Here is a 25,678-nt window from a genome sequence, read left to right on the forward strand (position 1 = left end):
CGGACCCTTTTTTCTTTTTTTTTCCTTTTTTGCGCACGCGGATCTATTTGGATCAAGATCCTTAACTTTTCTCTATACACCCCGCTGGAATGTTGCGATATGAAAACATCTTTCGTGTCGCTTTTCTTTTCTCCTCCCCTTTTTTTGTCTTAGGCCAGCAGCGCCACAGTAAATGGCCAACACTTTCCGGGTCTACTTTTCTTTTGATGGTGGCGCCCAGCTATAAGTCCGCGCAGCAGCAGAGTCTTAAATAGACGATTCTTCTCCGGATTTGGGGATCTGCCGGGCATTCAAGTGGAAAGCCTCGTGTAGGTTGGAGCGGCGGACGATGGCTGTGCGTCACTTTTGATTATTAGACGTCATACAGTTCGTTTGGGGCACAGGGGCCTGTGAGGATCGGCGCCAAGCTTCTTACTACACCCCGTCGTGCTATAGGGAGAAGGCGGCATTTTGATTCGGCTTTCTCAATATGCAACACTAGTGGCCATTCGAAGAGGCCGCCAAATTCAGAAAATGATCTAAAGATGACGGGAGGAATTCAATTAAAGGAGGGAGACGAGTTTGGCATCGTCGACTCGGCCGGTCTTTTGTTTCATGTTGACAAGAAGATGAGACTTGATGATAAAGATGTAATCCACAATGATTACGGAGCCATAAATAAGCCGGCGGCAACATAATGGGCTCATGCTGGTACTTATAGGTAGGACATCGGCCGCGCCGTATATAGTACTCTAATATCTCTTATCATCAATCATTAAAGATTGTCTCTTTCCAGCCTCTGTCTTTTTTTATGCCATTAGGATGGGCTGCTGTGCCCGGCAGCTCGGCTTCGTACCGGCTACTAAATAACAACAACGCTCATACATATACGGACCGCTCTTTTTGCTAGAGGTCGGCTTCATCATGATATTATGTTGCCCAATTACTCCCCATGGCGAGCTGGCCGCCTCTTTATCGGCTTTGAAATTTGATTTGCTGGTCAGAGAAAAATCAATACACTATAGGCAATATATTATAAACAAAATGACATAGATCTTAGCCATATGTTTTCGCCTGGAATTGTATCCCAGCCTAATAATGTTATTGCATCCGTTTGATGTATTTTTCAGCGCGACCATATAGCCTATAGGGGTCATCCCATTATCCTGTATGGAATAAGAGTTGTTGGGATTAATCTCAGACTCAGTCCAACTCTTACGATCTAACTTAGTCACGCTGTGTCTGCTATCAACACAGATCAACCAATCACGCGTGAACAAGTTGTCCGGTGTGTTTCTCCGACACGTAATGATCGGTCAGGACAGGGAGAGTATATAGTCAATGGACAACGGAGAACCCTAGTGAGAAGCACAGTCATCACCAAATAGAGAGAAACATATTAAAGACTCACGGGGTAAGGCTATTTAGATTTCGTTCGTTGCATATGCATAATGGCTTGCGCTCTGTCCTTTGACAATGGGATACGGGAATAACAGGAAAAGCGAAGGAATAGGAACCGAGCGAGGCTGCTGCATGAATATATTAACGTGAGAAAACCAATTCAGTCCAACTTTGACCTCACATGTAGCCATAGCTAAACGGACGTATACGGTACACGCAATTTAAAATATGCATTACGAGAAGCGGTGCGATATGTAACTTGCTACATACGAAGATTACCATAAAAAGTTTCTGGTGTGACTTTGTAATTAGCGCCAACGTGTTAGAGACCCTGACAATGGAAGTGCATCACTATCATCTCATTTTTTCGATATACTAATGGAATAAAAACTCCGCCGACCAGAATGGGAAATGAGGCAGCAGCGGGTTGACGTTAGCATCCCTGTTGAGTCATCATCTATGCATTTGACATGGACTTTTACTTGCGTACACATTAAGATATAAGTTTGCGGGGAGTTCTTTATATTCCGGATTATATAGTTCCCAAGGGTTTAGAATCTCGGGCCGATATTGGCCAGCATTGAGAATTGAGATCCATTATTAGCGGGTAAACTCTATTTATTTATTGAATATTTGCCAGCCGCAAACATCGCTCGATTGACGACATGCGCATATAGTTCACGATAAAACCAAGTCGACATCGTCGAGTCCCTGTTTGGCCCGAATTCGACACAGCGTATGAGCGTAGGCTGCATTACAGAGTGGCACACAACTATTTGCCACGGCAACAGCGTTCGACACGAGTCTTTTCTCGGAAACGATCGAATCAGCACAGGAAACTAGACACACAGCCCCCGTCTACAACGAACAAACGAATTTTGTATTTTAAATCCGCTAAGTGCTTGTCGATAGATATTGTTTGATTCCCAAACTTAACCATCTGTAGAAAAGAACACTGTACATGTAATAGGCCAACGGCAGTGAACTATTTAATTTGATCGATCATTTTATAACAAGCCCGCATATAGTCTATACATGAGTTGCGGATTTATTATACACGTTTAGATGATAGCAAACAAGAATGCATCCCGCTTTTCTTCTCTAATTTTCTGCCTTGGCCTCAAGCAAATAAGAAAACAACGTTCCTCATAAATGTGAAATAGATTTCGTCTTTACGACCAATCTTTGTAGTATTATTGTTAATGTTCTGTTTTCGCTGGCATATTTGAGAGTTTATACTTATTACACAGTAGGCATAAAGATATATTTGTGTCCGTGTGTGTACGGAGAATCAGACTGGACGGGCGTGACATTGGCCGATCAAACATGCTGCCAAGTCTTATTAGTGTCGGCGATGATAAATATCCCTGATGTAAGCTAGACTGCGGTGTATTATGTTCATGTTGTGTGCTGATAGTACCCCGGTGCAAGTACAAAAGATATATATGTGGTGACGACGACGAATACGCGGACACATTCAACTTTTCAGTTGGAATGATGGTCTGCCGGGCACGACGCCAACCCAAACCATCACTCTCCTGCGTTGAAAATCTAAGAGTTGCAACACTATTTTCGAAACACGCCAAATAAGATTTCAGATTTTTCTTCAAGATGGCCCTGGATAAGAACTACTGCCGGAATGATTTGGAGGGTGGAGTTGGGAGGGGGGGAGGGGAGGAGGGGAGGAGGAGCTTCTGACCTGATAAAAATCGATTCTTCTTGGTCATCGTTGGTCACTAACATTGCGTCGAAAGTTCTATGTAGATGCTATATAGGGACCGGGACCATCCCATGATGTTCATTTCGTCCACAGATTGGCGCCTAGCAACAATTTTAAAATAGTCTTCAAAGGCACGATGATTGGAACTGGAAATCGCAATGAATGTCCTTGTGAATATTATGGCAAATCATATCACATCAGACGAAACGCGGAAACTTTTAATACGATCTTGCGCCCAGTAATCTCTTCCCTGATGGAAGAACTCGTTTTCTTAAAAATATAATAACCTTTGGTCATCCAACTCCGTTCTCAGTTAAAACCAAAAAAAAAAAAAAAACGTGGCAACCATCAGCGGACTGTAGGCTATAATGAGCAACAAGGTTAGCAATCAATCATCACATGTAATATGAAATATACTATTCAACTAATTCGAACTAATTATAGTGAAAAACTTGACCTTGCACAATTCCGTTTCGTAAATATTTACATTTTCTCTCAATATAATATAGCTAATGGCTAATGCGTGCGTGGTGTGGTGATTGACTTCTTCTATACTGCTGTGATTGTTTGGCGCAATCCTATAGTAGCCTAGTATCAATAAATAACAAACACATACTGGACATTTATTTTATTTTTTCGAATTTCGTTACGTTGTGTTGTTCATATTGAAGCGTGCCTGATTCGAAACTGCTGCTGGATTTAATAGGATTTACGGATTCTTACAATTGAGGAAATAAAAACGGCAAAGTTTGTCAATGCAATGTCACTTATTATTCTAGAACTTGGGTACATCGACCTGATGGAAGAACTCGTTTTCTTAAAAATACAACCTTCGGTCATCCAACTCCAGATCACCATCCATTAACAAACGCGTTTTTACATCTTTTATAGAGCGAAGGACGAACGTGGATCAGGACCCAGCAACAAACCCATCAGCGAAGTTCAAGTCTACTTGTTAATCATTCGAGACAGATGGAATGCAAGGTTTAAAATTCAAAACTTATTTCCTTATTTGAAAATATATTTCAAACTCGTGTACGAAAATAAAATAGCGCCCTATACTGTATATACAACCGACAAGCAGATAATGAACGTGAAGTTCGCTGCTTTCGACATTCCGTGCTGCTGGACTCATTTTGCGTCGTTCTAATTGGCAATGACCGATTCGTTGATGGCAACATCAACGCATTTTGGAGTGACCTTGATTGGCGGCAGCTAGAAGGCAGCAACACTCTTGGTAAAATGGAAGAATATAAACAAGAGAAGGACGAACACTTGGTAGCTATTTCAGGTTCATTGTTTTGTGAATTAATCATGCCTCATGTTAGAGGTCAGTGAGGGCTATCTCAGCGAGCTCACATAGCAACATCTTCAAATAATACTGGTTCCTTGTCTGTGCCAAGCTATTCGGGCAGCGTATAAATACCGATCGCTTTTACAAATTTTGGTAGACATTCAGTTTCACCTCGGCTGATTTGAAGTTGCGCTCCTGATTGCTCTTGGTTGTATAGAATTGAGAATTCATTCAACATGGCCACTTTAAACTTTGTTTCGCTGTTGCTGGTTTGTGATATTTCCAATCTTTTCACGCATTTATTTTGTATAAATAGTTATTGTATTATGTTAATAATGTACATGAAAATGCTGTCATATTTTTCTTTCTAATGAACCAGATCGTTTGTTGTATTGCGTCAACGATCGAGACCCATTCGGTTCCCCTCGCAGGTGACAGAGAAGCTAAAAATGTGTTGTTCTTTCCATTCCGACCGATTCTGCCCCACGCGTATGGTCTCGAATCTCGCTATGGATACGGAAGTCGTCAGACCAATTCGCCAATCAATCCTTCCATCGGTAATCAAACTAAATCCACTTATATGTCATGTTTGGCGTTTGAATTTGGGCAGATATCTGCGCATTTTATTCCGATTTTGTATTATAATTTGCGGTTATTAACTGTTAATTTTGAACCAATTTGTTATTATAATGCGCAATTACGGTTATTTGATTTGTTGTTGGAGTAGCCCAAAATGGTCTCGGCCCGTTTTTCGGTTATTTCCCTAATTTGTTGACACAGCCGTGTCCAGCCTGTGCTGAATGCGCAACTACCGAGATGCCACCAACAACCAGCCCAGCGCCCATTGTGGAACCTGTCACTTGTCCTTCATTTGAAATAATAACAAAAGGTACGGCCTGTATGAATATCCTTGAGCGCAAGCATGTGCCACACTCTAATTACAACTATTATCTAACATTACTGTATAGTATATGCGGACTTAATGATTTCGATTCATTTTCCGACGATTTTTTTTATTGTAAATGAAACTGACTCTAATTATGATTTTTTTATTATCAACAGATTGTCCAGTAACGCCTTTTACAAATGTAGTAGGCAGCAACGGAACTTTCGAGTTGGACATTCCCGCGACCCCAAAAACCATTCTGCAATGTTTGCTTACATTCATTTCGATTTATAACGATAACAAAATTGAATTCAAATGCTCAGACATACCGGCTCAAACCAATATGCTTGTGAGTATACTTTATTATATTCACATAGTATCAACTCTTTGGTATGTAGGCTTTTATAGTATAATGGTGTAATGATTCGCCATTTGTTTGATTTAGTTTACAACTAGTAACATGACACCAGCGCCAACCAATGGAAGGCTCGTGCAGGATACACTCTACACTTCGCCAGCAGGAGAAGTTGATTTATCCATTAATAATGTTTTGGATGATACAAAGAATCTCAAACTCGCATGCACATGGAAATCAATCAAACCATAATTAATAAGTAATGCAGATAAAAATAACGCTCCTCAGCATCCGTCCTCAGCAGCCTCAGCAGCGTGTTGTTCCGACTTTTTGTTTGTCGACTTATTCAAATGCATTTTCATTATTTTTGGAGATAATTTTTTCTTTCGTCTCCTAATGAATATAAACATTGAAATATTTATCTGGGCCACGAAATTTGATGGAAAATGAATTCTTTTAAAATAAATAAATAACTTATTATTAGAGCAAAGTTTAACGAGGTTTTTTTAAATAAGATTTATCAGGGATTGAATCTATCTGAGGTTTTTGAATATCTATACATAGATTCACTGTTTCTGAATAGAAAAATTGAGCTGAGATATATAAATTTCCGAATTCATTTGAAACTTTCTCAATAAACAGATTCAGTTTTTTCGACAGGTGTTACAGACACGTTTTGGGAACACCGGAACACTATATATTCTTAGAACTAGTCTGTTACGACAGGTAAACGAAAGGTATATGACGTTCCGTCCATTCAAGGGCGTAATAAGGTGGAACTAGTTTTTACGTTTCACGACGTTTCCGTCGTCGAGTACGAGAAATCGTCCTGTTGTACCGGGCCAACGGCATCTATGCTCTGGCCTTGGGTCATAAAGAGCAGCTCACTGCTCACCGAACTGCTATTTATGGTGTTTTAGGCAACACGAACAAGAATAAGAAATGTTCGAATTCTAAAACTAGCTAATCAAGTTTTTATACTCCCCTAATAAAACTGGATTTCCAACTGAATCCTGAATCCGGATTTCGACCTTCGCTATAATTCATTTAGAAACCACGTCATCAAACTCCTTTAAACGCTAGTTGTTATGTATGTGCATTCCATCCACAGATTTTTTTTCAATATTTTTTTTATTTCTTTCTATAGACTTTGCTTTGGTTTCAATGAAACTCGACTCTAAAATCATAAATTGCATAGTCCGGGAGGCGAACAAGTCATCCTCCTTCTTGCTATATAGGAATGAAATAAAGAAACCGAAAGAAACACAATGGAATAACAGTAGACGACATTTCCAATGAAAACATTCAAATCACAAAAGCAGAGCCACTCAATATAATTCAAACCGTCATGAAGGCGGATGATATGCTTATACATATAGGCAGGCTATATCCGTTACTGGCATGTTTGTGCATGCCATTGGTATAACCTTCTGGAAAGATGATATAAGCGATCGGACCAATGGCAGCCGCAAACCCATTCAAAAGGAGAGAGGGGGGCTATAGCGAAACACAAATCAATGAAGGAAATCGATACACCCGCAAACGGAGCCGATATACCTCTCAACTCTCAAGGGAAATGGACGAGGATGACGTGCTCTCGGATGCATGTGCTGGTGCGGTGGTGCCACAGAATATCTAAAATTATGTACCGGGAGAGTTGAGCAGTAGCTATAGAGAAATAATAACAATCTACAATATTTTGCAGCATCACCTTAATCGGTCCAAGATTTTTTTGGGTCTGTTATGCGTGACACAATCACGTTTGTGTAAATTCGTCAGGATGCCTATCGTTCATTACACAAAGAGGAGGCCGGCATAAACACACTTGATAATAGCTTGCCCCCTTTTACCATTAGTCAAACAAATCAGACAATTGGCTATAATATTCCTTAAAATGTTTATACTATAGACATTTTGTATGCTTACATTTGATGGAATCGCGAAAGATTGAACAAAATGGGGCGAATTTTGAATTTCTTTCGTTGCCATATAGCAGGATTGCAGCCACAACGACAATTCTGCTTGGGCTGAAGATAAGAAAATCTCAGCTGGGATAGAAGTTTAGTAAAGCAATTCAATAATATATACACTATATATGTATAGTAGGTACGAACGGAGATGGAAAATTATTAAGGGATAAATCGGAAATTGTAAACGCATAATTGCCACTTCACATTTATAACCAACTTATAACATATGGATATAAAGGTAAACATTGACCTGATGGAAGAACTCGTTTTCTTAAAAATATAACCTTCGGTCATCCAACTCCTGGAGACAACCATCTAAAACAAACGTGTTTTTACACCAGGAAAAAGACCGAAGGACGAACGTGGATCATGACCGGACAAACCCACATGCAAGTTCAGCCAACTTCAAGTCTACTTTTGGCCTTTTGCTAATTATTTTAGACAGATGGAATCGCATAAGATTCATTCAAAATGTATTTATTTACAAGAAAATACGATGTTTGTTGTAGCCTATAATATACATTTTAAAATCCTATGCAAATCAAAAGAAACTATATGGAACCGACACTTGAATAAATTTGGCTTCGTATAAAATATTCTTGCCTCTATGTTATAGAGGTCAGCGAGCTCATAGCTGCTCATAGCAACATCTCCCAGTTATTATCTCAATAGCAGGTTTGGTAGCCCCGAGATGCCACCCATTGTGGACCCTGTCACTTGTCCGTCATTTGAAAAGTAACCAAAGGTAGGAGAATACAAGCATGGCATTCTAATGAACGGTTATCTCTTACATACGGGCAATGATTTCGATTCCTTTTCCCGCCTTTTCCGGCGATTTTTAATTGTAGAAATGAAATGACTTTGATTTATTCGACTTCATTATCAACAGGTTGTCCAGTAGGTTAGAACCTTTTTCAAATGTAGTAGGCACCAACGGAACTTTCGAGTAGGACATTCCCGCGACCTCAGGAACCATTAATTATGAAATTATCCAATGTAAGATTAACTTAATTTCGATTCATGGAGATAACAAAATGGCAAAATGGAAATCAATAATGTGAAAACATATCGACTCTACGACTCAAACCAATAATGCCCTCGTGAGTATACTAAATGTTAGATTCACATAGCAACTTCTTTGCATGTGCAGTAATGGTTCGCCTTTTATTTGATTTAGTTTGCCACTGACATGACACCCCAGCCAACCGACGGAAGGCTCGTGCAGGGTACACTCTACACTTCACCGAAATTCATTTAACCATTAATAATTATTTGGATAATGCGAAGAATGTCAATTGGAATTCTGCCATGTGGAACAAATACTTTTGACGACATTTCAATTGCCATAATTGTATAACCGCAGTATAATCTTCTGATAAAAGATGATAAGCGATCCGACCAATCGCGGCCGTATGTCCATTCAAAAGGAGAGAGAGGATGCAGTGAAACACAAATCAATGAATGAAATCGATACACCCGCAAACGGACCCAAACGGAGCCGATATACCTCTCAATGGAAATGGACGAGGATGTTGGTATATGTGCTAGGGCGACGGAATAACATTATTTTGTACCGGAAGAGTTGAACAGTAGAGAAAATGATAACAATCAAAAATATTTTGCTTGCGTAAACTAACGCAGGCATAGGCCCTATTATATATGGATACTATACAGGTGTGAAATTGAACTGTATGCTATTAATATGCGCATTTACGTGCATGCTGGGTTCTTTTTTCACCCGACCTAATTTAATCTGGGCAGGAGAATAGAAGACATTCGATCTTGTCATCCAGTACCCGCCCAAATCCTGTCCGTATTCGATCTGTACGTATAGGCTATATTCCTTTTGAACGGGCTCCAAATTGGCGACCATCCAATAAAATGACTAATGCTTGTTTTTATTATATTCCAATTCAATTGAGCAAAGAATTGGGAGCAGTCACTCCTTTTCTTTCTTTCTTTTTTTCCACTTTTTAAGGCGCAAAAAGTCCCCTTTTATTTTCCCCATCAAGATTTCATACGTACATGCGCAAATATTGGTACACCCTGCACATTGTACAATCACGTTCTCTACCTGTAGGCTCCGGCGATGATCTAGAGACGATCAATTATAGTGTGAAGGACTTGTCCATCTAAAGCAAAACGTGACTTGACTCGGATTTAGACGCGGCCAGACGTCGACGTCTTTCTCTCATCACCAATAGCGACCAATACCAAGTGAAAAGAACTTTTTGCCTTTGTACTCGTTGATCTCTCCCATATAGAGGGTCCTCTTCTTTAAGAATAGCACACATTGTAGGAGACGAGTCGATATCAAGTGAAGACCGTATTCACCCTACGCTAGACGCCTTCAGTTCCATGTATGATCGATCTGACCGTAGCTAGATGTCTCTGGCTGTGTATTACTATTTTTAAAAAAGAACTCTATCCGCTGAAACAGTATACCGCCCAACAGTTAAGTAATGCTGATGCTGCTGCGACAACGAAATGAATAATATAATCGTGAAATTGATTGGCTACTTACTGATGCTGTCAGCGTTGGAGCTCATCTTGAGTCCGATGCCGACCATCAAAACGGCAAGGACGAACAGCGTCGCCCCGACGATCCCGAAGATAAACGTCAGCCGTCTCTTGCGCTCGTCGTCTTCTTCATCGGACTCGGTCCCTCCGTCTTCTCCGAAACTGTCACATACGAATCAATGCAGAATCCAGTTATTCACCAATGAGAACAGTCAAATGCGGCTAATTCTATTTGATTCATAACCGCACTGTACTTTTCCCAGGCATCTCAGCGAGCCATGACATATGCAACAGTGGCTCAACAAAGTTTAATCCACACCAGCAATCATTTAGCAATTCAACTTTTGTGTTGAATTTCGGATGTGAGATTCACGCATAAATCACGAACAATAGGAAATGAGCGTAACGGTTAAAAACTTAGTTCCTCCCGGAAGCGGAGAAAGCAAAACAACGACCAAGCTTGACGGTGATAAGTTTTTGACCAAACGGCAGGAGCGAAAAATTCGATTGAAGCCATTCTCTCACGCTCTTATACCTATTCACCCCATATCAATTAAGTATCCCACGGTCGTCGTGACCATCTCTACTTTAAACTGACGCTCCTGTTCAACTTCTTCAATTGATATGCTACATTCAATTAGTGATGTGGAGAAACTTTGATCTGCCCTTTCATCTCAACTCGGAGAATTTCCTCAAAAAAATCAGCGAAGTGAATAACTTATCTCGAATAAGAGCCTTTGATGATTTTCTCATTCCGTTCGGAAGCGGAAAAATCGCCCGTCGAAAACGCATCATTAAAGAAAATTTTCCATTATTAAAGAACACAACACAAAGAACCATAGACCGTTCTCCTTTCCCTTTTCAGTTCAATTGTTCCATCGAATCCCTTTTGTTCAATTAAACTGGTGCTGAATATTTCATCGTAGATCATTTTCTCCGCCAGCAAGCATATCTTGAATATTGACAGTAATACTTGGAAGCTTGCTGCTGATGTTTTATTAAGACTTCCCAATAAGACTTCTGTCTGATTATATACCTGGCCCACCCCGCCCACCTGGCCCAAAGACTCAATTCTAGATTGAATTCGTCAGATTCCGATCCGCTTTTTTAATGCCAGGTATAAGTTATTATTGTCATTCGATGTACCGTCAACGAATTATTTTTCAAGCGCTACACAGCCGCCAGCGTAATTAAATTTTGACGATTGGGACGATTATGCTCTGGAATCAATACATGAGACATTGAGATGATTATTAGAATATCAATACGCAATTGACTATGCTGCGCCCTGGATGATGGCATTCCAAAGATGATCAATCCATATGATTGCGCTATGTTATACCGTTGAATGCTGTTGGGAGACAACATCTGGTGGTTGCATGCCAAAGCAATGTCCTACGATGCGAGACGGCATTGTTGTCAGGGAGACGTGACTTTTCATGACGTATAACTGTGAGTGCTCATTCAGAGTATCATTAACCTATAAATAATGCTAGAGCTTACATACACGGCTGATCCTCCTGATTTGAAATGATCAAAATCGATAGTAGTATAATATATGCGCCCGAAAATCGAATGGTAGGTTACCTGAGTTGTTTGGACAGTGCTGCTGGTTTCTCCAACGGTATGCCGGCCTGATTTGTCTTCTTCTTGATTGGTTGTTGCCCGACGTTGCCTAGCTGCGATTGCACAGACGCTTTTGATGATCTTCTCTCTTGCTGCTTCAGTTTATTGCGCAATAAACCTCCAGCCGAAGTGTCACCGTTGGTGGCCAGCGAACTGCTGCTGCTACTACCAGCCGCACTTTTCTTGCGATTCGAATTATTTGACTGGGCGGCAGACGACGATGAGCGACGCACGGCTTGAACCGAGCCGGCCGACGCCACCGACGGTGTTGTTGATTTCGTCGACGGACGTTTGCCTCCTGCCGTCGTGCCGCTGCCGAGTGTCGATCCAGTTGATGCCGACCGCCGACGACGTGGCGGATGTTGTTGTCCCGTCACGGCAACAACAGGAGAAGCAGCAACAGCGTCAATCTTGAGCTCCTGACGTCCGTTAGCCTCGCCAAGTGCCGGCGATGAGTCGGTCTGTTGAGCAACGGCGGATGATTTCATTGTGGCCACGTGAGAGAGAATTAAGCGCACTCAGCTATCAAATTGACCGACGTGGGTGGTGAGAGAAGGATGAGCGTGACTCGTGATGCAACACACACAAGAAACAACACAAGAACAGCGGCCGCGAGGAGCTGAATAGGTCAGAAGCAGATCAAGTCCTGAGGATTACTGCCGGTGGTGCCGTGGAGCGCCAACTGGCTCCTGGGTTTCCCTGACTAACTGCGCTGCTGCTCCTGTTTCTATTCCCAATATCAGCACGTTGCATCTGCACGCAGCAGCATGTATATGTAATGGCGAAAGAAGCAGCAGCAGCCGATTCTCCTCCACCGCCACACACACATCGTACGTAGTATCTGTACGTTATAGGTCTCGCAAACAAGGATAACGCCCCTAGTGCCGCCCGTGCACACCTTTTTCAAATCTTCAATCCCACAGGCCGGCATGTGCTGTATAGCGCCTAGCTTCTTCTCTTTCCCAACGAGCGGATGGCAGTCACAGTCTGTGTGTGAGTTATACACGCAGCCAGCAGCAGCCATGTCCTCATTGTTTATGTGGAGTAGACGAACAAAAAAAAAGGGGGGTGAGGACATTAAGGGGAGGCAACAATAGATTTCTTGTGGCACGAATCGATGGATTCACGCCATCTGTGCGGTATTTCGTCCCCGCCGCTCTAAAGCTCTTTGCCTTGAACAACGCCAAGCCCAACGGCTGTTGATGGCTTCGCATCAGGTATATTGTCTCTCTTCTTAGACGAGCTGCTGGTGGTGGTGCTGGTGGTGGTGGCTAATAGGTCCGTCCTAAGGCGCAGTCTCTGCGGGCAATGAAATTGCGCCGTGGCGCAAAAGAAAAGACGGAGAGACACAAAGGGCTCAGCAAAGAAGAACGAAAGAGTCACAACAAGTCTGGCATCACTCGTTTGAGTGTTTATGGTCGAAAGGAGGAAAGAAGAAGCTCTAAGGGAGGAGGAGCGCAGTTGGAAATATCCACCCCGGGTGCTGTATAGTCGATACAAACAAAACAAAGTCTTCTTACTATATATGTTGTTGCCTCTGCTGATGTTGCTGCGCCGCTGGATGCTGCTGCAGCGCAGAGAAGACTTTGCAATAAGCTCCAGGTTCTCTCCTCTTCGCTCCTGGCAAAAGGGAAACAATACCGGCCCCCCTCTTTTTTTTCTTCTCTTTCCGACGGCGTTTATTTGTCTGGAAGTAAAGCGAAACACACACAAATACGGCAAACCAAAGTTCAATTAGATATATACAACTATACACTGCAATCCAACTAGAATACTTTTGATATATATAAACAAAGGCTTGAGGCTCTTGTTGCCGAGATGTGATATTTCTATGTGTGTTTATATCTCATTGGATGTTCCATGCAGCCGCAACTGCACTGGCAACAAGCGAGCGCAAAGAAAAGTGGCTGCCGTGAGTCAACAACCACCGCGCAGCTCTTTCTTCTCCGTACGCATGCTGCTGCTGGATCATATCCAGCCAAACATTGTACAAACCTGTACAGCTGGGCGAGTAGGTGTGTACGTACCTATTAATAAGGAACCGGGAGCAACAGCATCAAACAATAACCATTCGCTGACGGATGTGACATTCTGCGAGTAAACGAAACGAAGCGGGAACCCGTCGCCTTTCAAACGAGAGAAGCCCCAGCCGGGCGTCCTGGCCCAGCCAAAATAGTCTTGGACTATTATTATTAAAAAACATTTGTGTTGCCTTTCCCATCGAGCGATGGCTTGTGAAGCCAACGTGCAACGCAAACAAACGGAGCGGGGAAATGTATAGACTCGAAACTGCAGGTCCACGTGACGCGACGAAAGCCCGTCGACATCGACTGAGAATTACTTGAGAATTACTAAGGACAAATAACAAGCACCGCTGCTGGGCAGCTGATGCCCGTTGACAGATCCCGATCATCTCTCTTCGTCAGTCTCCTATATGGAGGCGATAAGAGCAGCTAGCAGGTTAGATTCACCAACCAGAATAGACGACACAGTCTACACAATAGGACACGTCACCGTCCAGCGCATGTTTTTGATATACACAAAGGTGAGTAAGAGCTTTTCTATGTTGCAAGCCAAATATACGTCTCGTCTGATACGCCGTATATGCCGTGATTCGTGGTTTTCCCAAGGATTTTACCTGTAACACAAAGCCATATGACTGTAGTTTACTTAGAACTTACTTAATCGCCGTATACGCTTATAACATATTCTGGCTAAATACTGTTATATCGTCAGTGTCGTGCTCGTCCTAGATGCTGGATTCTTAATACTCTCCGTACACTGCGGAAGTGGCATTAGCTAAATCCTGCATGGTGGAATAACATGATGGATAACTAAAATTATGTATACGAGTATTACGACGAGAGACATCGTTTCTATTTTCATATCCACAGAATATTTTGACAGAGTTCCTGGTATGAATAATCTATATTATTTTGGAATGACAGATAATGTATCCTATGACTGTGTAATTACTTCTGTACTAAAATATAGGTTTTAACGAACTACGAATGCAGTTTCTCATGCGCCAAAGATTTGCTTATTCATCGGCTGCTTCAGTGTAATTACAAATGCCAAACTTATTTTTTCGGTCGGAATAGCAAACAAGTAGAGCGGCAATCCATCCAAATACAACGTGAATTTTTTATTTGACAAAAGAATTTCGAAAGAGAATATGCAACAATTTCAACATTTTAATGTGAGGATCGCGAGATTCAGATCAATTTAACCCAAAAATCCGTTGGCAAAAGGGTAAGCTTGACCAAAGTATCCAGGGTATCCGGTGAAAGGAGCGGTGTAAGGAGTGACGAATCGGGAACCAGTGAAGGGAGCAACTGGGGTAGTGTAGGTAGGAAATGGGGCAGGGTAAACGGCGTTATCGGGCTGGCCGTCCTGGTTCAAGTCAACGCTACTGTAAGCGAAATCGTTGAGGAACTCGGAGGGTTTGTGGACGGCAACTTGGCGTTTAGCGCGGGTGGTCTTGGCGGGAGCGGCGTTGGCGACGACGGCGGTCGCAGCCTGGGCGAATGGGTAGGTGAACGGAGCCTGGGCAAATGGGTAAGTGAACGGAGCGCCGTAAGAGTAGGGGAATCCAGTGCGGTAGTTCAAACCGGCGTAGGGGTAGTAGTTGGGCAACAGAGCGGGAGCTGTGGGGTAGACTGGGACATCAGGTTGGCCGTCCTGGTTCAAATCAACGCTCTTCGAGTACAAGTCACTCAGAAATTGAGAATGGTATAGAGACGACCCTGGGCTAACGTATTGGGCGGAGGCGCAAGCCAAGAAGAAGCTGATGATCTGTCAATCAAATTGAAATGGATCAGTTAAATTGATTTTCAGAATATGGGAGTGTTGACAAGATTTGAATAGAGACAAAAGAAGAACTTACCAAGAATTTCATGTTGTGGGATAATGCTTGTACTGGACAGACGTTGTAGTGAACAAGTGAAGAGTTAGGAGTTGGTTCCTTCTTTTATATCGTTCAAAATTAGCCGGTGGGCAATTGGACAACTCCCTTCTGGATCACATTTGAAGGAAAACTTCCGCGTATTTTTTGCTGTATACATTTCATGGTCAACTGAAACAACTAATCTTTTCACTAGAGGATCGAAATAACCTTCAAATCTCGTTTGACTAGTTACACAAAAACCAAATCCTCTCGTTTCGTGCATGTTTCGTCTTGTATTGGACCACACCTATTTCTATTAAGCTCACTACTTGACTTAAGAATTTTGTTTGAATCCGGAAAAATCTAGAATTCAGGTGCACAAGGATTAACGAACCTATAAAATTGTACAACGAAATATGGTCAAACGAGGCTGAATAATGGGTGTGGTTCGTGGCAAAAGGAAGAAATCACCAATGATTAACGAAGACCCATACAGAGAAAGGTTTCAAACACGCATTGTCAGTTTGAAGGTTGTTACTATTCAAGTAAAGGGCGATTTATTTCTATTTCGTTTGAATTCTGATGAAAATCTAGGCAACAATTCGTTCCCCTGCACGCCAGCAATATGCCATACATAGCGAAAGCTGGATGGTTCCATTAACAATCACGATTGCTTCTTATGATGAAGTGATTTTTTTTTAAATTTTAAATCTCAAAACTTTATTCGAATTTGTTCTCATTTAAAATTTTTTTGTTCGCTACAATTCTTGTGATCCTTATACGAATTCGTCGAAAAGAAATGGGAAAAAAAAAAACAGGAAACCGGACGGTATACGTTGTACCGGTACTTGATTTCTGTACTTTGGCGACAGTAGACGGGCCGACTTTTTGGCTGTGATTCAAGAACACTCGTCTCCTTTGTCTATCGGTAGGTAGAAGAAAAATGCCAAACACTTGCTTACGACAGGAAGGATTCTAAAGGGAAGCATTGGTCCGGCTATAATCACTTCTACGGTCCATTTTGGTAAAGAAAAAAAAAAAGCATTGAGGGTTGCCAGACATTCAGCTGTGGTGACCTTATCGGTTGACCCTTTATGATAGAAATAATGAAAAACCAATCGGTGCCGTATAGTCGATAGCAGATGGGACACAGTTTAATGGAAAACCATTCATCAGTGGCTGTCCATGAGACTAAATAAATAATCCTACATCCCAACTCCCATTATATTCCTGCAATAACGATTATCGTTACGTCTTATTTATGACTGCAGCTCCGCCCTCAATCGATCCTTCGAACATTAAAAAGGAGGTGGACATTCAACTACTTCCTGGAATCTCTCGCCAAGTCATCATCTTCGTGGGTTGTAAACGTTTGGCAAAGTGAACTCGCTCGTCGTTTTCGGTCACTGCAAAAATTGGCCTAATCGATTATTTCGCTGGTGCAATTGTCGAGACAAGACAGAATCGACCAATTTAAAAAAAAATTTCCTACAATACTATAGCCCATACTCTTCAATCTGTGATGTTTATCGTACCTCAACCATATGCTATTGGTTTTCAGGATCTTGTATACATAGTATGTTCAATTCAGTGTCGTACAAAGTTTCTAAAGAAACAAGGCGTTAGGAGGCTAAATGGGAGTAAACAATCGAATAAGGGTTGTATTGAGGTTGCACAATTGTGATATGTTAAACACAACAGAGCAAACAGAAGTGCGTTAGAAATTCGAACGAAAAGATCAACACTTTTGGGACACTGCGTTAGGCGTCCTAAAGTAAATGTGCGTATCTCTGCCATACGAGGCAAGAAAGATTTGGCAAATACAGAATTGAACCGTAATCCTAGAACATCTCGAATAATTCGTTGACTCGTTCTAAGAAACATACGTTGTTGGGACTTTTTTGTTTCTGGTGGGAAAGTAGAAGCAAATTTAAAGGATAAGTAGTATTTTGGAGAGAGAAAAAGATCTTCATAAACATATGAAAGAAAGATAAGCACAGGATCTACTTGCGAGCTTACTTCAGAAAACAAACTACCTGAAAAAGAGGTATTCACGCTATAGAGCCTTTTCACGATTGGTTATTTCTATGCGAATAATTGTTGGAAACAGAAAATAATATGTGGTGAGTTATCACTGAATAGAACCAAGGAACACGCAAAGAGAGCCAGGAAGAGGTCATAACAGATACTGCTAACAGACGCTTGTCACAATCGCAGCATTGCTTCCCTCTCTGTGGCGAAAGAATATTGGTACTCAGCATTGAGCTCTTGAGCTGTTTTGTGGGGTTTCATACCGCCGTTCATCCTTGATAAATTTGATCCGCATTGCACTCGGGGTCCTAGCGAGAAAGGAACTCCTTCCAGGCCTGAATAAAAGATAAAATGTGATTATGTCAAGCAACTGTTTGATTCAATAAAATAATTTAAAAAAATTTATTTCTGACCTGTGAAACCTGATAGTGTAGACGATGATATGACAATAAGATGATTCTTTGTGGCTGGGTTGTCATCTGGTGAGGGCTTATCATTGTTGAGAGGAGGTAATGGAGCAGGTCTTACTGGAGATTTGATTTGGGGATTGGCATTGGAAGAATTTTTTGTGTAGGGTGTAGGAGAAACAACTGGTGTAGATGAAGTGAAACCTGAATTTGTTGTGGGTTTAAGGTTGACTGCTGGTAGGGATGGAAGAACTCGATTCAACATTGGATTTGAATTTGAAGGTAGGGGAGCAGATTTGTAACACAGCACCAATCCATTGATTTCTCCACCCATGGTAAAACCTTCAGGAGCTTTCTTTGATTTACTTAGTATGATGATGTCAGTAATGGCAAGAAAGACTGAATTTTTCTCGCTCAGTCTGTAGGTTAATTGCCGCTTCCTCCAAGCTCTTTGCTCTGCAAACAAATATGTTGTTAGAAAACCATCAAAGAATTTCTAATTTCTAGTTCTTAGTTTCTTACCAGCCCCATAAGTTTTCGACAACAAGACATACCCATTGGGGGGAGCATCTTTGTCATTGATTACACACAATGAATCAATAACAAATCCAGAAGGACCTTCTGTCTTTGACAAGCATAGATAACGTGTGATCCTTTTACCAAAAAAACCATCTTTCCATAAATCTGCATCCAAATCTTGATCGTGCGATTTGGCTACAACTGTGTAGCCAAGAGGACATTTTGACGGATCTTCGACAACACAAAGTGCCGTCACTGGACGGTCATCTGGTAAAGGTAGGGTATTATAAAGTTCCTTCATTCTAGCCAGTTACTTTAAGCCTCAATGAAATAAGAGAAGAACAATGATTTCGACAACACTTTTCTTGAGCTCGATGATTCACAAAGGAAAGGCCTCCTTGAGACTTGCGGCCTTGAATTTTACATTTAACACCTAATAGAGGTACCATCAATGGGCAAGTCTAGATTACGACACTGATTTATTTTGAAAACTACGCCACCTACAGTGTGGTACAACATTTTTAAAATTTGCTACTATTCTAGTTTGTAGTTTCTTCCCTCGTATAGGATTAGCATTTAACATGAATTGAATGAATATTTAAGTAAAAAACATAAATTTAGAATATCATTTCTTTATAAAACTAACGAAATAAATTGTTGCGGCTATCAGCCACCAGGGAATGACAAAAAGGGAATCTTTCTTTTCCTAATGTTTTCTAATTTCTATGTTGAAAACTTGAAATGTTGATTAAATGGGTTTAAAAAGAAACTTAGGTAATGAAATGATTGTTTTTTTATAAAATAAAACAATTGTAATTGTATGTGACTTTGACTTGTTGAATTTTCAAAAACTGCGTTTCTGACTCTTCTTTTCCCGGGTCAGAAGGTGCTCTATTATGAAGCGGTAAGAGACAAGATCGGCACAACGATCAAGTTGTCCGAAACTAGTCTGCACTCTGAAGTTAGACCATATGCTCAGCAGCATACCCTTGCCGACAGAAGTAGAAAGTGACTTGTTAAAAAAGAAGTTGTTGCGGTTTTTATTTAATTTGTATTAAAATTAAAAATTTTCCTGTTAATCATCAAGTTAGATAAAACTTTATAAATTAAAATGCCTCCTAAGAAAGGAAAAGGTAAGAAAACTGACGACTGGCCCAGTGATGACGACGTGGTTGACCCGATTAAGGCTGCGAAAAGTGGGAAAAAAACTGGGACTGACCAAGAAGAAACCAAGGTGCCAGCAAAATCCAAAAGTAAGAAAATGAGAAGCCTAAAAGCTGATCTTGAACCAAGTGATGATGAGGGTCCAACACTGCCTAAGCCATCTAAAACAGAAGCTCCTGTTCAGCCTGCCAAAGCTGCTGGCAAAAAAAAAGGTAAAGGCAAAAAAGATGATGATGGCTGGAACAGTGATCAAGATGCACAAGCTGTTATTGATCTAAAAAATATCAAAGCTGATGATTATGAAGATGTCAAGCCCAAAACTAAAAGCAAAGTTAAAGCAAAGAAAAAGAAGGCAAATTTTGAGAACAGCGAAGGTGAGGACTCTTCCAATGAACAGAAGAAAGTTCCAGAAGATGACGATGAAGATGAGGAAGAAGTAAAACCCAAAACTCAAGAAAAAAATAAAAAGAGTAATAAGAAAAAGAATGCAAAAGAAGACAGTGATGATGAAGAGTCTTCTAACAACAAATTTATGGAAATTCAACAAAAAAGTGAAGATAATGCTAGTGATGTTGAAGATCTGGGTCCAAAATCTAAAAGCAAAAATAAAAAATCTAAGAAAAAAACAGCAGAAAAAGAAAGTAGTAACAATGATGAAGATTCTTCCAGTGAGCAACCCCAAGCAAGTCAAGTAGAAGTGAAAATGGAAGAAGAAATTTCTATTGTCGAAGATTCTAAAAAAAAATCTAAGAGTAAATCCAAACAGAAGAAATCTGCTAAAACAGAAGATGTTGAAGAAAAACAGCTAGAACTGAAGATGGAAGAACTAGCAGTGAAAGAAGATCAAGACAACATAAGTAATTCTGATGAAAACAGTGATAATGAAAAACAACCTGAAAAGAAGCAAGAAGAAAAAGTGAAACTATCTCACAAAGATAAGAAGAAACTAAAGAAACAGATGGAATATGACAAACAAATGGATGTCATCACCCGTAAAGGAGGTCTGGGGCACAGTGAGTTGGGAGACAATTTCACCATCTCTCAAGTTCAACAATCTGACAAGAAGTTGGCCCAGTTGGAGAATGCTGTTGACATCAAAGTTGAAAACTTTAGCATATCAGCCAAAGGAAAGAGTTTATTTTCAAATGCTAGCCTGCTCATTGCTCAGGGCAGAAGATACGGACTTGTTGGGCCTAATGGGTAAGTCATTTATTTATAAATTTTCTTTGCCATAAATAACTAATGTTTGTTTTACAGTCATGGAAAAACGACCCTGTTGCGTCATATAGTTTCTAGAGCTCTGCAGATTCCTCCTTCTATTGATGTTCTGTTATGTGAGCAAGAAGTAGTTGCAGATGACACTCCTGCAGTACAGGCTATTCTAAAAGCTGATATCAAGAGAACAACATTACTTGAAGAAGCTGAAAAGCTTGAAAAAGAACAACGCAAGGGAAATCTGAAGGTACTTTTTTTTCATTAAATAGTTCGCTATTACAGTTTTTCTAACCCACATTTAAACTTTTTATAGGTCACTGAACGATTAAATCAAGTGTATGAAGAATTAAGGGCCATTGGTGCTGATGCAGCTGAACCCAAAGCTCGACGAATTTTGGCAGGTCTTGGGTTCACTGCTGAGATGCAGAACCGGCCCACCAAAAACTTCAGCGGTGGTTGGCGGATGCGTGTTTCCCTTGGACGAGCACTATATTTGGAGCCTACTCTTCTCATGTTGGATGAACCTACCAATCATTTGGATTTGAATGCTGTTATTTGGTTAGACAATTATCTTCAAGGTAATAGTCAGTTAGCTATCATGCAACAAGGCCATCAGTAATTCATCATTCGATTTTGAACAGGTTGGAAGAAAACCTTGCTCATCGTATCTCACGACCAGTCTTTCTTAGATAATGTCTGTACAGATATTATTCACTTGGACATGGAAAAACTCTTCTACTATAAAGGAAACTATTCCATGTTTAAGAAAATGCACTTGCAGAAACGAAAGGAGCAAATCAAAGATTATGAAAAGCAAGAGAAGAGGCTGAAGGAACTGAAATCCCAGGGTCAGTCGAAGAAGGCCGCCGAGAAGAAACAAAAAGAGGCTTTAACGAAAAAGCAAGAGAAAAATAGAGCCAAGCTACAGAAGAATGAAGATGACTCCACTGGCCCCGTTGAGCTGATGCAGAGACCTAGGGAATATGTTGTCAAATTTCGTTTCCCTGAACCTCCGCCATTGCAGCCACCTGTTTTGGGAATTCATAACGTCACTTTTGGCTATGATGCACATAGGCCACTGTTTAAAACTTGTGATTTTGGTATCGACATGGAGTCTCGAGTAGCTATTGTTGGTCCTAATGGTGTTGGAAAATCTACATTCTTGAAACTCTTGGTCGGCGAGTTGTCACCTCAACAAGGAGAGCAAAGGAAAAATCATCGATTGCGAATCGGAAGGTAATTAGCTGCACGCTTGTTTATTTAAGAAATGCATTATTGATCGGAAATATTTTCACAGATTTGACCAGCATTCCGGAGAACACTTGACTGCCGAGGAAACCCCAGCCGAGTATTTGATGCGATTATTCAATTTGCCTTATGAAAAAGCCCGAAAGCAATTGGGTTCCTTTGGATTGGCCTCTCATGCTCACACCATTAAAAACATGGATCTCTCTGGAGGTCAAAAGGCCCGTGTCGCCCTAGCGGAGCTCTGCTTGAATGCTCCGGATGTGTTGATTTTGGATGAACCGACAAATAATTTGGACATCGAATCTATCGACGCTCTGGCCGAAGCCATGAACGACTACAAAGGTGGCGTCATCATCGTCTCTCACGACGAACGGTTGATTCGTGAAACGAATTGTCAACTCTGGGTCATTGAAGACCAGACGATTAACGAAATTGAAGGTGGATTTGACGATTACCGAAGGGAATTACTCGACAGTCTAGGAGAAGTCATCAACAATCCTAGCGTTGCAGCGAAACTGGCAAATGAAAACTTGTAAAAATTGAGCACTAACATCAGATTTTGACTTCGTGTAATCTGCTCGCTGGATTGAGAATAAACATAAAAGAGAAATGTACAAGAATATTGACTTGAATTTTCTATATAAATTTAAGGCGCTTATTGAAATTTGAAAGAAATGGAATGCAAAACTTGAATATAAACTCGTAGTTGATCCAATCCTATTTCCATCTTCTCCCTGCAAACAAACATAAAATAAAATTTAATGTTTTTATTTAAAAAAAAAATGCTTTACAACGTTTCACCTGTGCTGTGCATTTGATGCAAAACGCGTCAAGGCGCGACTCAAGTAAGTTGGCGTAGTTGTTTTCTTTAGTTCTAATCCTAGCTCACTCGTGGATAAAATAAGGCAATTTGATATCTCTAGCGAACTGTTTTCTTTTGCGACAGAAGAACCGTTGCTATTTTGGAAAAACCTGCATGTAAGAACCTCTGAGTTAAAGAAGGAGAAAAAAAGGCTTATTAAAAAAAGAGAACCTGACCTTAACATGGCGCTCTCCATACTACATAGTAAGGGCATTAACATCCGAAATCCATTTGTTGCTTCTTGGAGTGAAGGGGTACATGCGCCGGGTATATATTGCAGACCATGATGAGGTAGGCCAACCGCATCAGCCAAAGTTCCGCTTTTAAACAAACGAAGAGAGAAAAACAGTCAAGTAATTCCCTATTTGTTACGAAACAGGTAACGAATTTCTTTGTTTACCAAATAAAGTTGAATCGATCCCACAGGCGAGTAAACAGATCCAAAATGAAAACATCGTCAAGGTCTGCGTTGTGATTTGATAAATTCTACGGCGGCAAAGGTGGAAAAAAGATTACATTTCTACAACTAGTCTTGAAAAAATTAAGGTTCTTACCTTAATTCCTTCAATAGCCTTCTCCAGAGAATAGTAAAACTGCTTTCTTGTTCTTTGGATCAATTGCAATATACAAATGCCCGATTGTGCAATAGTTTCACGGTCCTTCTTCTCTAAAACATTTTGTGCTCTGAACCGTTTCCACAAGTTAGAGAGATGTTCCATTTTCTCGCGCATGTCTCTAGGATAGACGTATCCAAAAACAGCTATCCAATGTTTTTCCACGCAGCGAAAAATATCTGCAAGTTTCCATGGAGGTTTCACAATAATAACCTGGAGCCAAATGTCTTCGTAGACGTGTTTCATCTCAAACTCAATTATCTATAAAATATAAAATATTCAAGTGATGTCTCATAATCATAAAAAAAACACGCCAAAATATTTTTTTTTACCTGACTAAAAGAATCAACAATAGATTTTTCAAACTGCTGCAAAAATGTGGTGGCACAGATCAATTCCTTTTCTTTGAAACACTCCTGATAAGCCTGATGGTTTGGTGTCGAAGGTGTTTGGCTTGAAGAGACTTCAGGAATAGGCTTTAAATCTGTCACACTCACACAATTATTTGGGATTAGGGGTGACACACAAGGTGGTTTCTGAACAATGTGTAGAGGTAGCTGTTGGATAAAATTATCTGATTGGAATGGTTGAATTCCATTGGCAGATGCTTTGGCACAAAATAGTATGTCATTTGACAAAAGAGTGATATCTGACCCAATTTCTTTTTTAAGGTACAAACACCATTGAAGGATTTTGTCATCAGCATTCTCATCTGGCAGTAGATTTATGCAACTTTTGAACTCTTCGAGAGTTTGAGTTCTAAAGAAAGCATTCTTTTTGCTGATTTGCTCAAAGATGAATGTTCCGGCTTTCCTGGCCATAATTTCCAGTTTCACTTTATTCTCTCTGTTGGTTTTCATGAAATCTAGTTCTTGCAAAACCATCCATGGCACCAAGATCTGAACTTTTGAACAAAACTCTTCCTTTTCTACCAACATTTGCACAATAGGCAAATGTAACAGGAAAATATTTGTATCAATAACAACATGAAGAGCAGCACTAGCACTAGTAATTGACGAGAATTTTTCAGATGGGCTGGCAATAGGATGAAAAGTGGTTCTAGTAGTAAAATCCCTTCGAATTTCATGGAGAGTATCAATTACTTCTTTCTCTGTTATAGGTTCCCAATCCATTACATCTTCGCCGGTGCTGGAAGTAGAAGGCTTCTCATTTAGATTTTCAGGAGTTTTCTGTGGTTCACTATTGTGGTGGAACTTAGGAGATCTTGATTTGTGTTGAGAAGAAGTTACACATTTCTGCTGTTTGGAGGGTGATGGCCTTTCTGAAGAGATGAGACTTCTAAGGCCATCCGAATTAGATCCGTTATTATTCAATAACGTAGCCGTAGTTTTCAACTTTTTCTTCTTCTGAACGATTGATTTATCCTTGATTTTCGGTGGATTACCTTCCTTCGAATTCTTTTCCTTGCCCATACCGTAAAACAATTTTCCCAAACAAGTGTCCCATTAAAAATCGTAATAAAAGAATACTACTGTATATAACATGTAAACAGCTAAGCTTATGTGGGAAGCGTAGAAACTTGTGTTTTCGTTTCTCTATTTTGGTTTTGTTCGTCTGTACTCTGTAGCTCTTTACAGTGCTGCCAGCCTACCGCTATCATGGACTACTCATTACTCAAGCTCAAGCTATTTTTAGCGCCTTTTTTAACAGTTTTATAAAGAAATTAATCAATCCAACTTGATCAAATGTTTTAAGTCTTCTAAGCACCCTTTAATAAAATTTGTAACTTATAAAATATTTGCGTTTTAATTTTGGCCCTAGCCCACCATTGAGGGGCCAGGGCCAGAGCTATAGAATACTAGCTAAGAATGGAATAACATAGAATAATATCAGAATATCATATCAACATAATATCAATATAATATCATATAGAATATAGCTATAGAATACCATAGCTATAGTATTCTATAGCTCTGGCCAGGGCGCAGGGGGGGAAAGGGAGACACTGGGATCTGGGTCC

The 25,678-nt window shown here is 40.6% G+C and overlaps 5 protein-coding genes across 5 annotated transcripts; 2 read left to right on the top strand and 3 right to left on the bottom strand.

Annotated features, from left to right (window-relative positions):
• The first annotated feature begins 4,554 nt into the window (after positions 1 to 4,554).
• On the top strand, positions 4,555 to 6,118 carry LOC124328901. Its single transcript, XM_046787748.1, has 5 exons — positions 4,555 to 4,663; positions 4,774 to 4,951; positions 5,122 to 5,283; positions 5,457 to 5,629; positions 5,726 to 6,118. Exons 1-5 carry the CDS (start codon positions 4,631 to 4,633, stop codon positions 5,885 to 5,887), a joined length of 708 nt encoding a protein of 235 aa, XP_046643704.1. The 5' UTR covers positions 4,555 to 4,630; the 3' UTR covers positions 5,888 to 6,118.
• Positions 6,119 to 14,881: 8,763 nt separating this feature from the next.
• Positions 14,882 to 15,759, bottom strand: LOC124328902. Its single transcript, XM_046787749.1, has 2 exons — positions 15,638 to 15,759; positions 14,882 to 15,546 (listed from the first exon to the last, which is right to left on the bottom strand). The coding sequence occupies exons 1-2, from the start codon at positions 15,647 to 15,649 to the stop codon at positions 14,977 to 14,979; spliced, it is 582 nt and encodes a 193-aa protein (XP_046643705.1). The 5' UTR covers positions 15,650 to 15,759; the 3' UTR covers positions 14,882 to 14,976.
• Positions 15,760 to 17,272: 1,513 nt separating this feature from the next.
• On the bottom strand, positions 17,273 to 19,061 carry LOC124328895 (multivesicular body subunit 12B-like). Its single transcript, XM_046787739.1, has 3 exons — positions 18,598 to 19,061; positions 18,082 to 18,531; positions 17,273 to 18,003 (listed from the first exon to the last, which is right to left on the bottom strand). Exons 1-3 carry the CDS (start codon positions 18,893 to 18,895, stop codon positions 17,843 to 17,845), a joined length of 909 nt encoding a protein of 302 aa, XP_046643695.1. The 5' UTR covers positions 18,896 to 19,061; the 3' UTR covers positions 17,273 to 17,842.
• A 456-nt stretch (positions 19,062 to 19,517) lies between these two features.
• Positions 19,518 to 22,835, top strand: LOC124328866 (ATP-binding cassette sub-family F member 1-like). The gene is made up of 5 exons (XM_046787687.1): positions 19,518 to 20,958; positions 21,016 to 21,220; positions 21,287 to 21,551; positions 21,615 to 22,209; positions 22,271 to 22,835. Exons 1-5 carry the CDS (start codon positions 19,706 to 19,708, stop codon positions 22,755 to 22,757), a joined length of 2,805 nt encoding a protein of 934 aa, XP_046643643.1. The 5' UTR covers positions 19,518 to 19,705; the 3' UTR covers positions 22,758 to 22,835.
• On the bottom strand, positions 22,774 to 25,286 carry LOC124328869 (transcriptional protein SWT1-like). Its single transcript, XM_046787695.1, has 6 exons — positions 24,030 to 25,286; positions 23,638 to 23,958; positions 23,484 to 23,569; positions 23,260 to 23,403; positions 23,023 to 23,193; positions 22,774 to 22,955 (listed from the first exon to the last, which is right to left on the bottom strand). Exons 1-6 carry the CDS (start codon positions 25,128 to 25,130, stop codon positions 22,877 to 22,879), a joined length of 1,902 nt encoding a protein of 633 aa, XP_046643651.1. The 5' UTR covers positions 25,131 to 25,286; the 3' UTR covers positions 22,774 to 22,876.
• Positions 25,287 to 25,678: the final 392 nt, after the last annotated feature.

This window comes from Daphnia pulicaria, chromosome 3, assembly GCF_021234035.1.
Source record: "Daphnia pulicaria isolate SC F1-1A chromosome 3, SC_F0-13Bv2, whole genome shotgun sequence".
Taxonomy (NCBI): Eukaryota; Metazoa; Arthropoda; class Branchiopoda; order Diplostraca; family Daphniidae; genus Daphnia; species Daphnia pulicaria.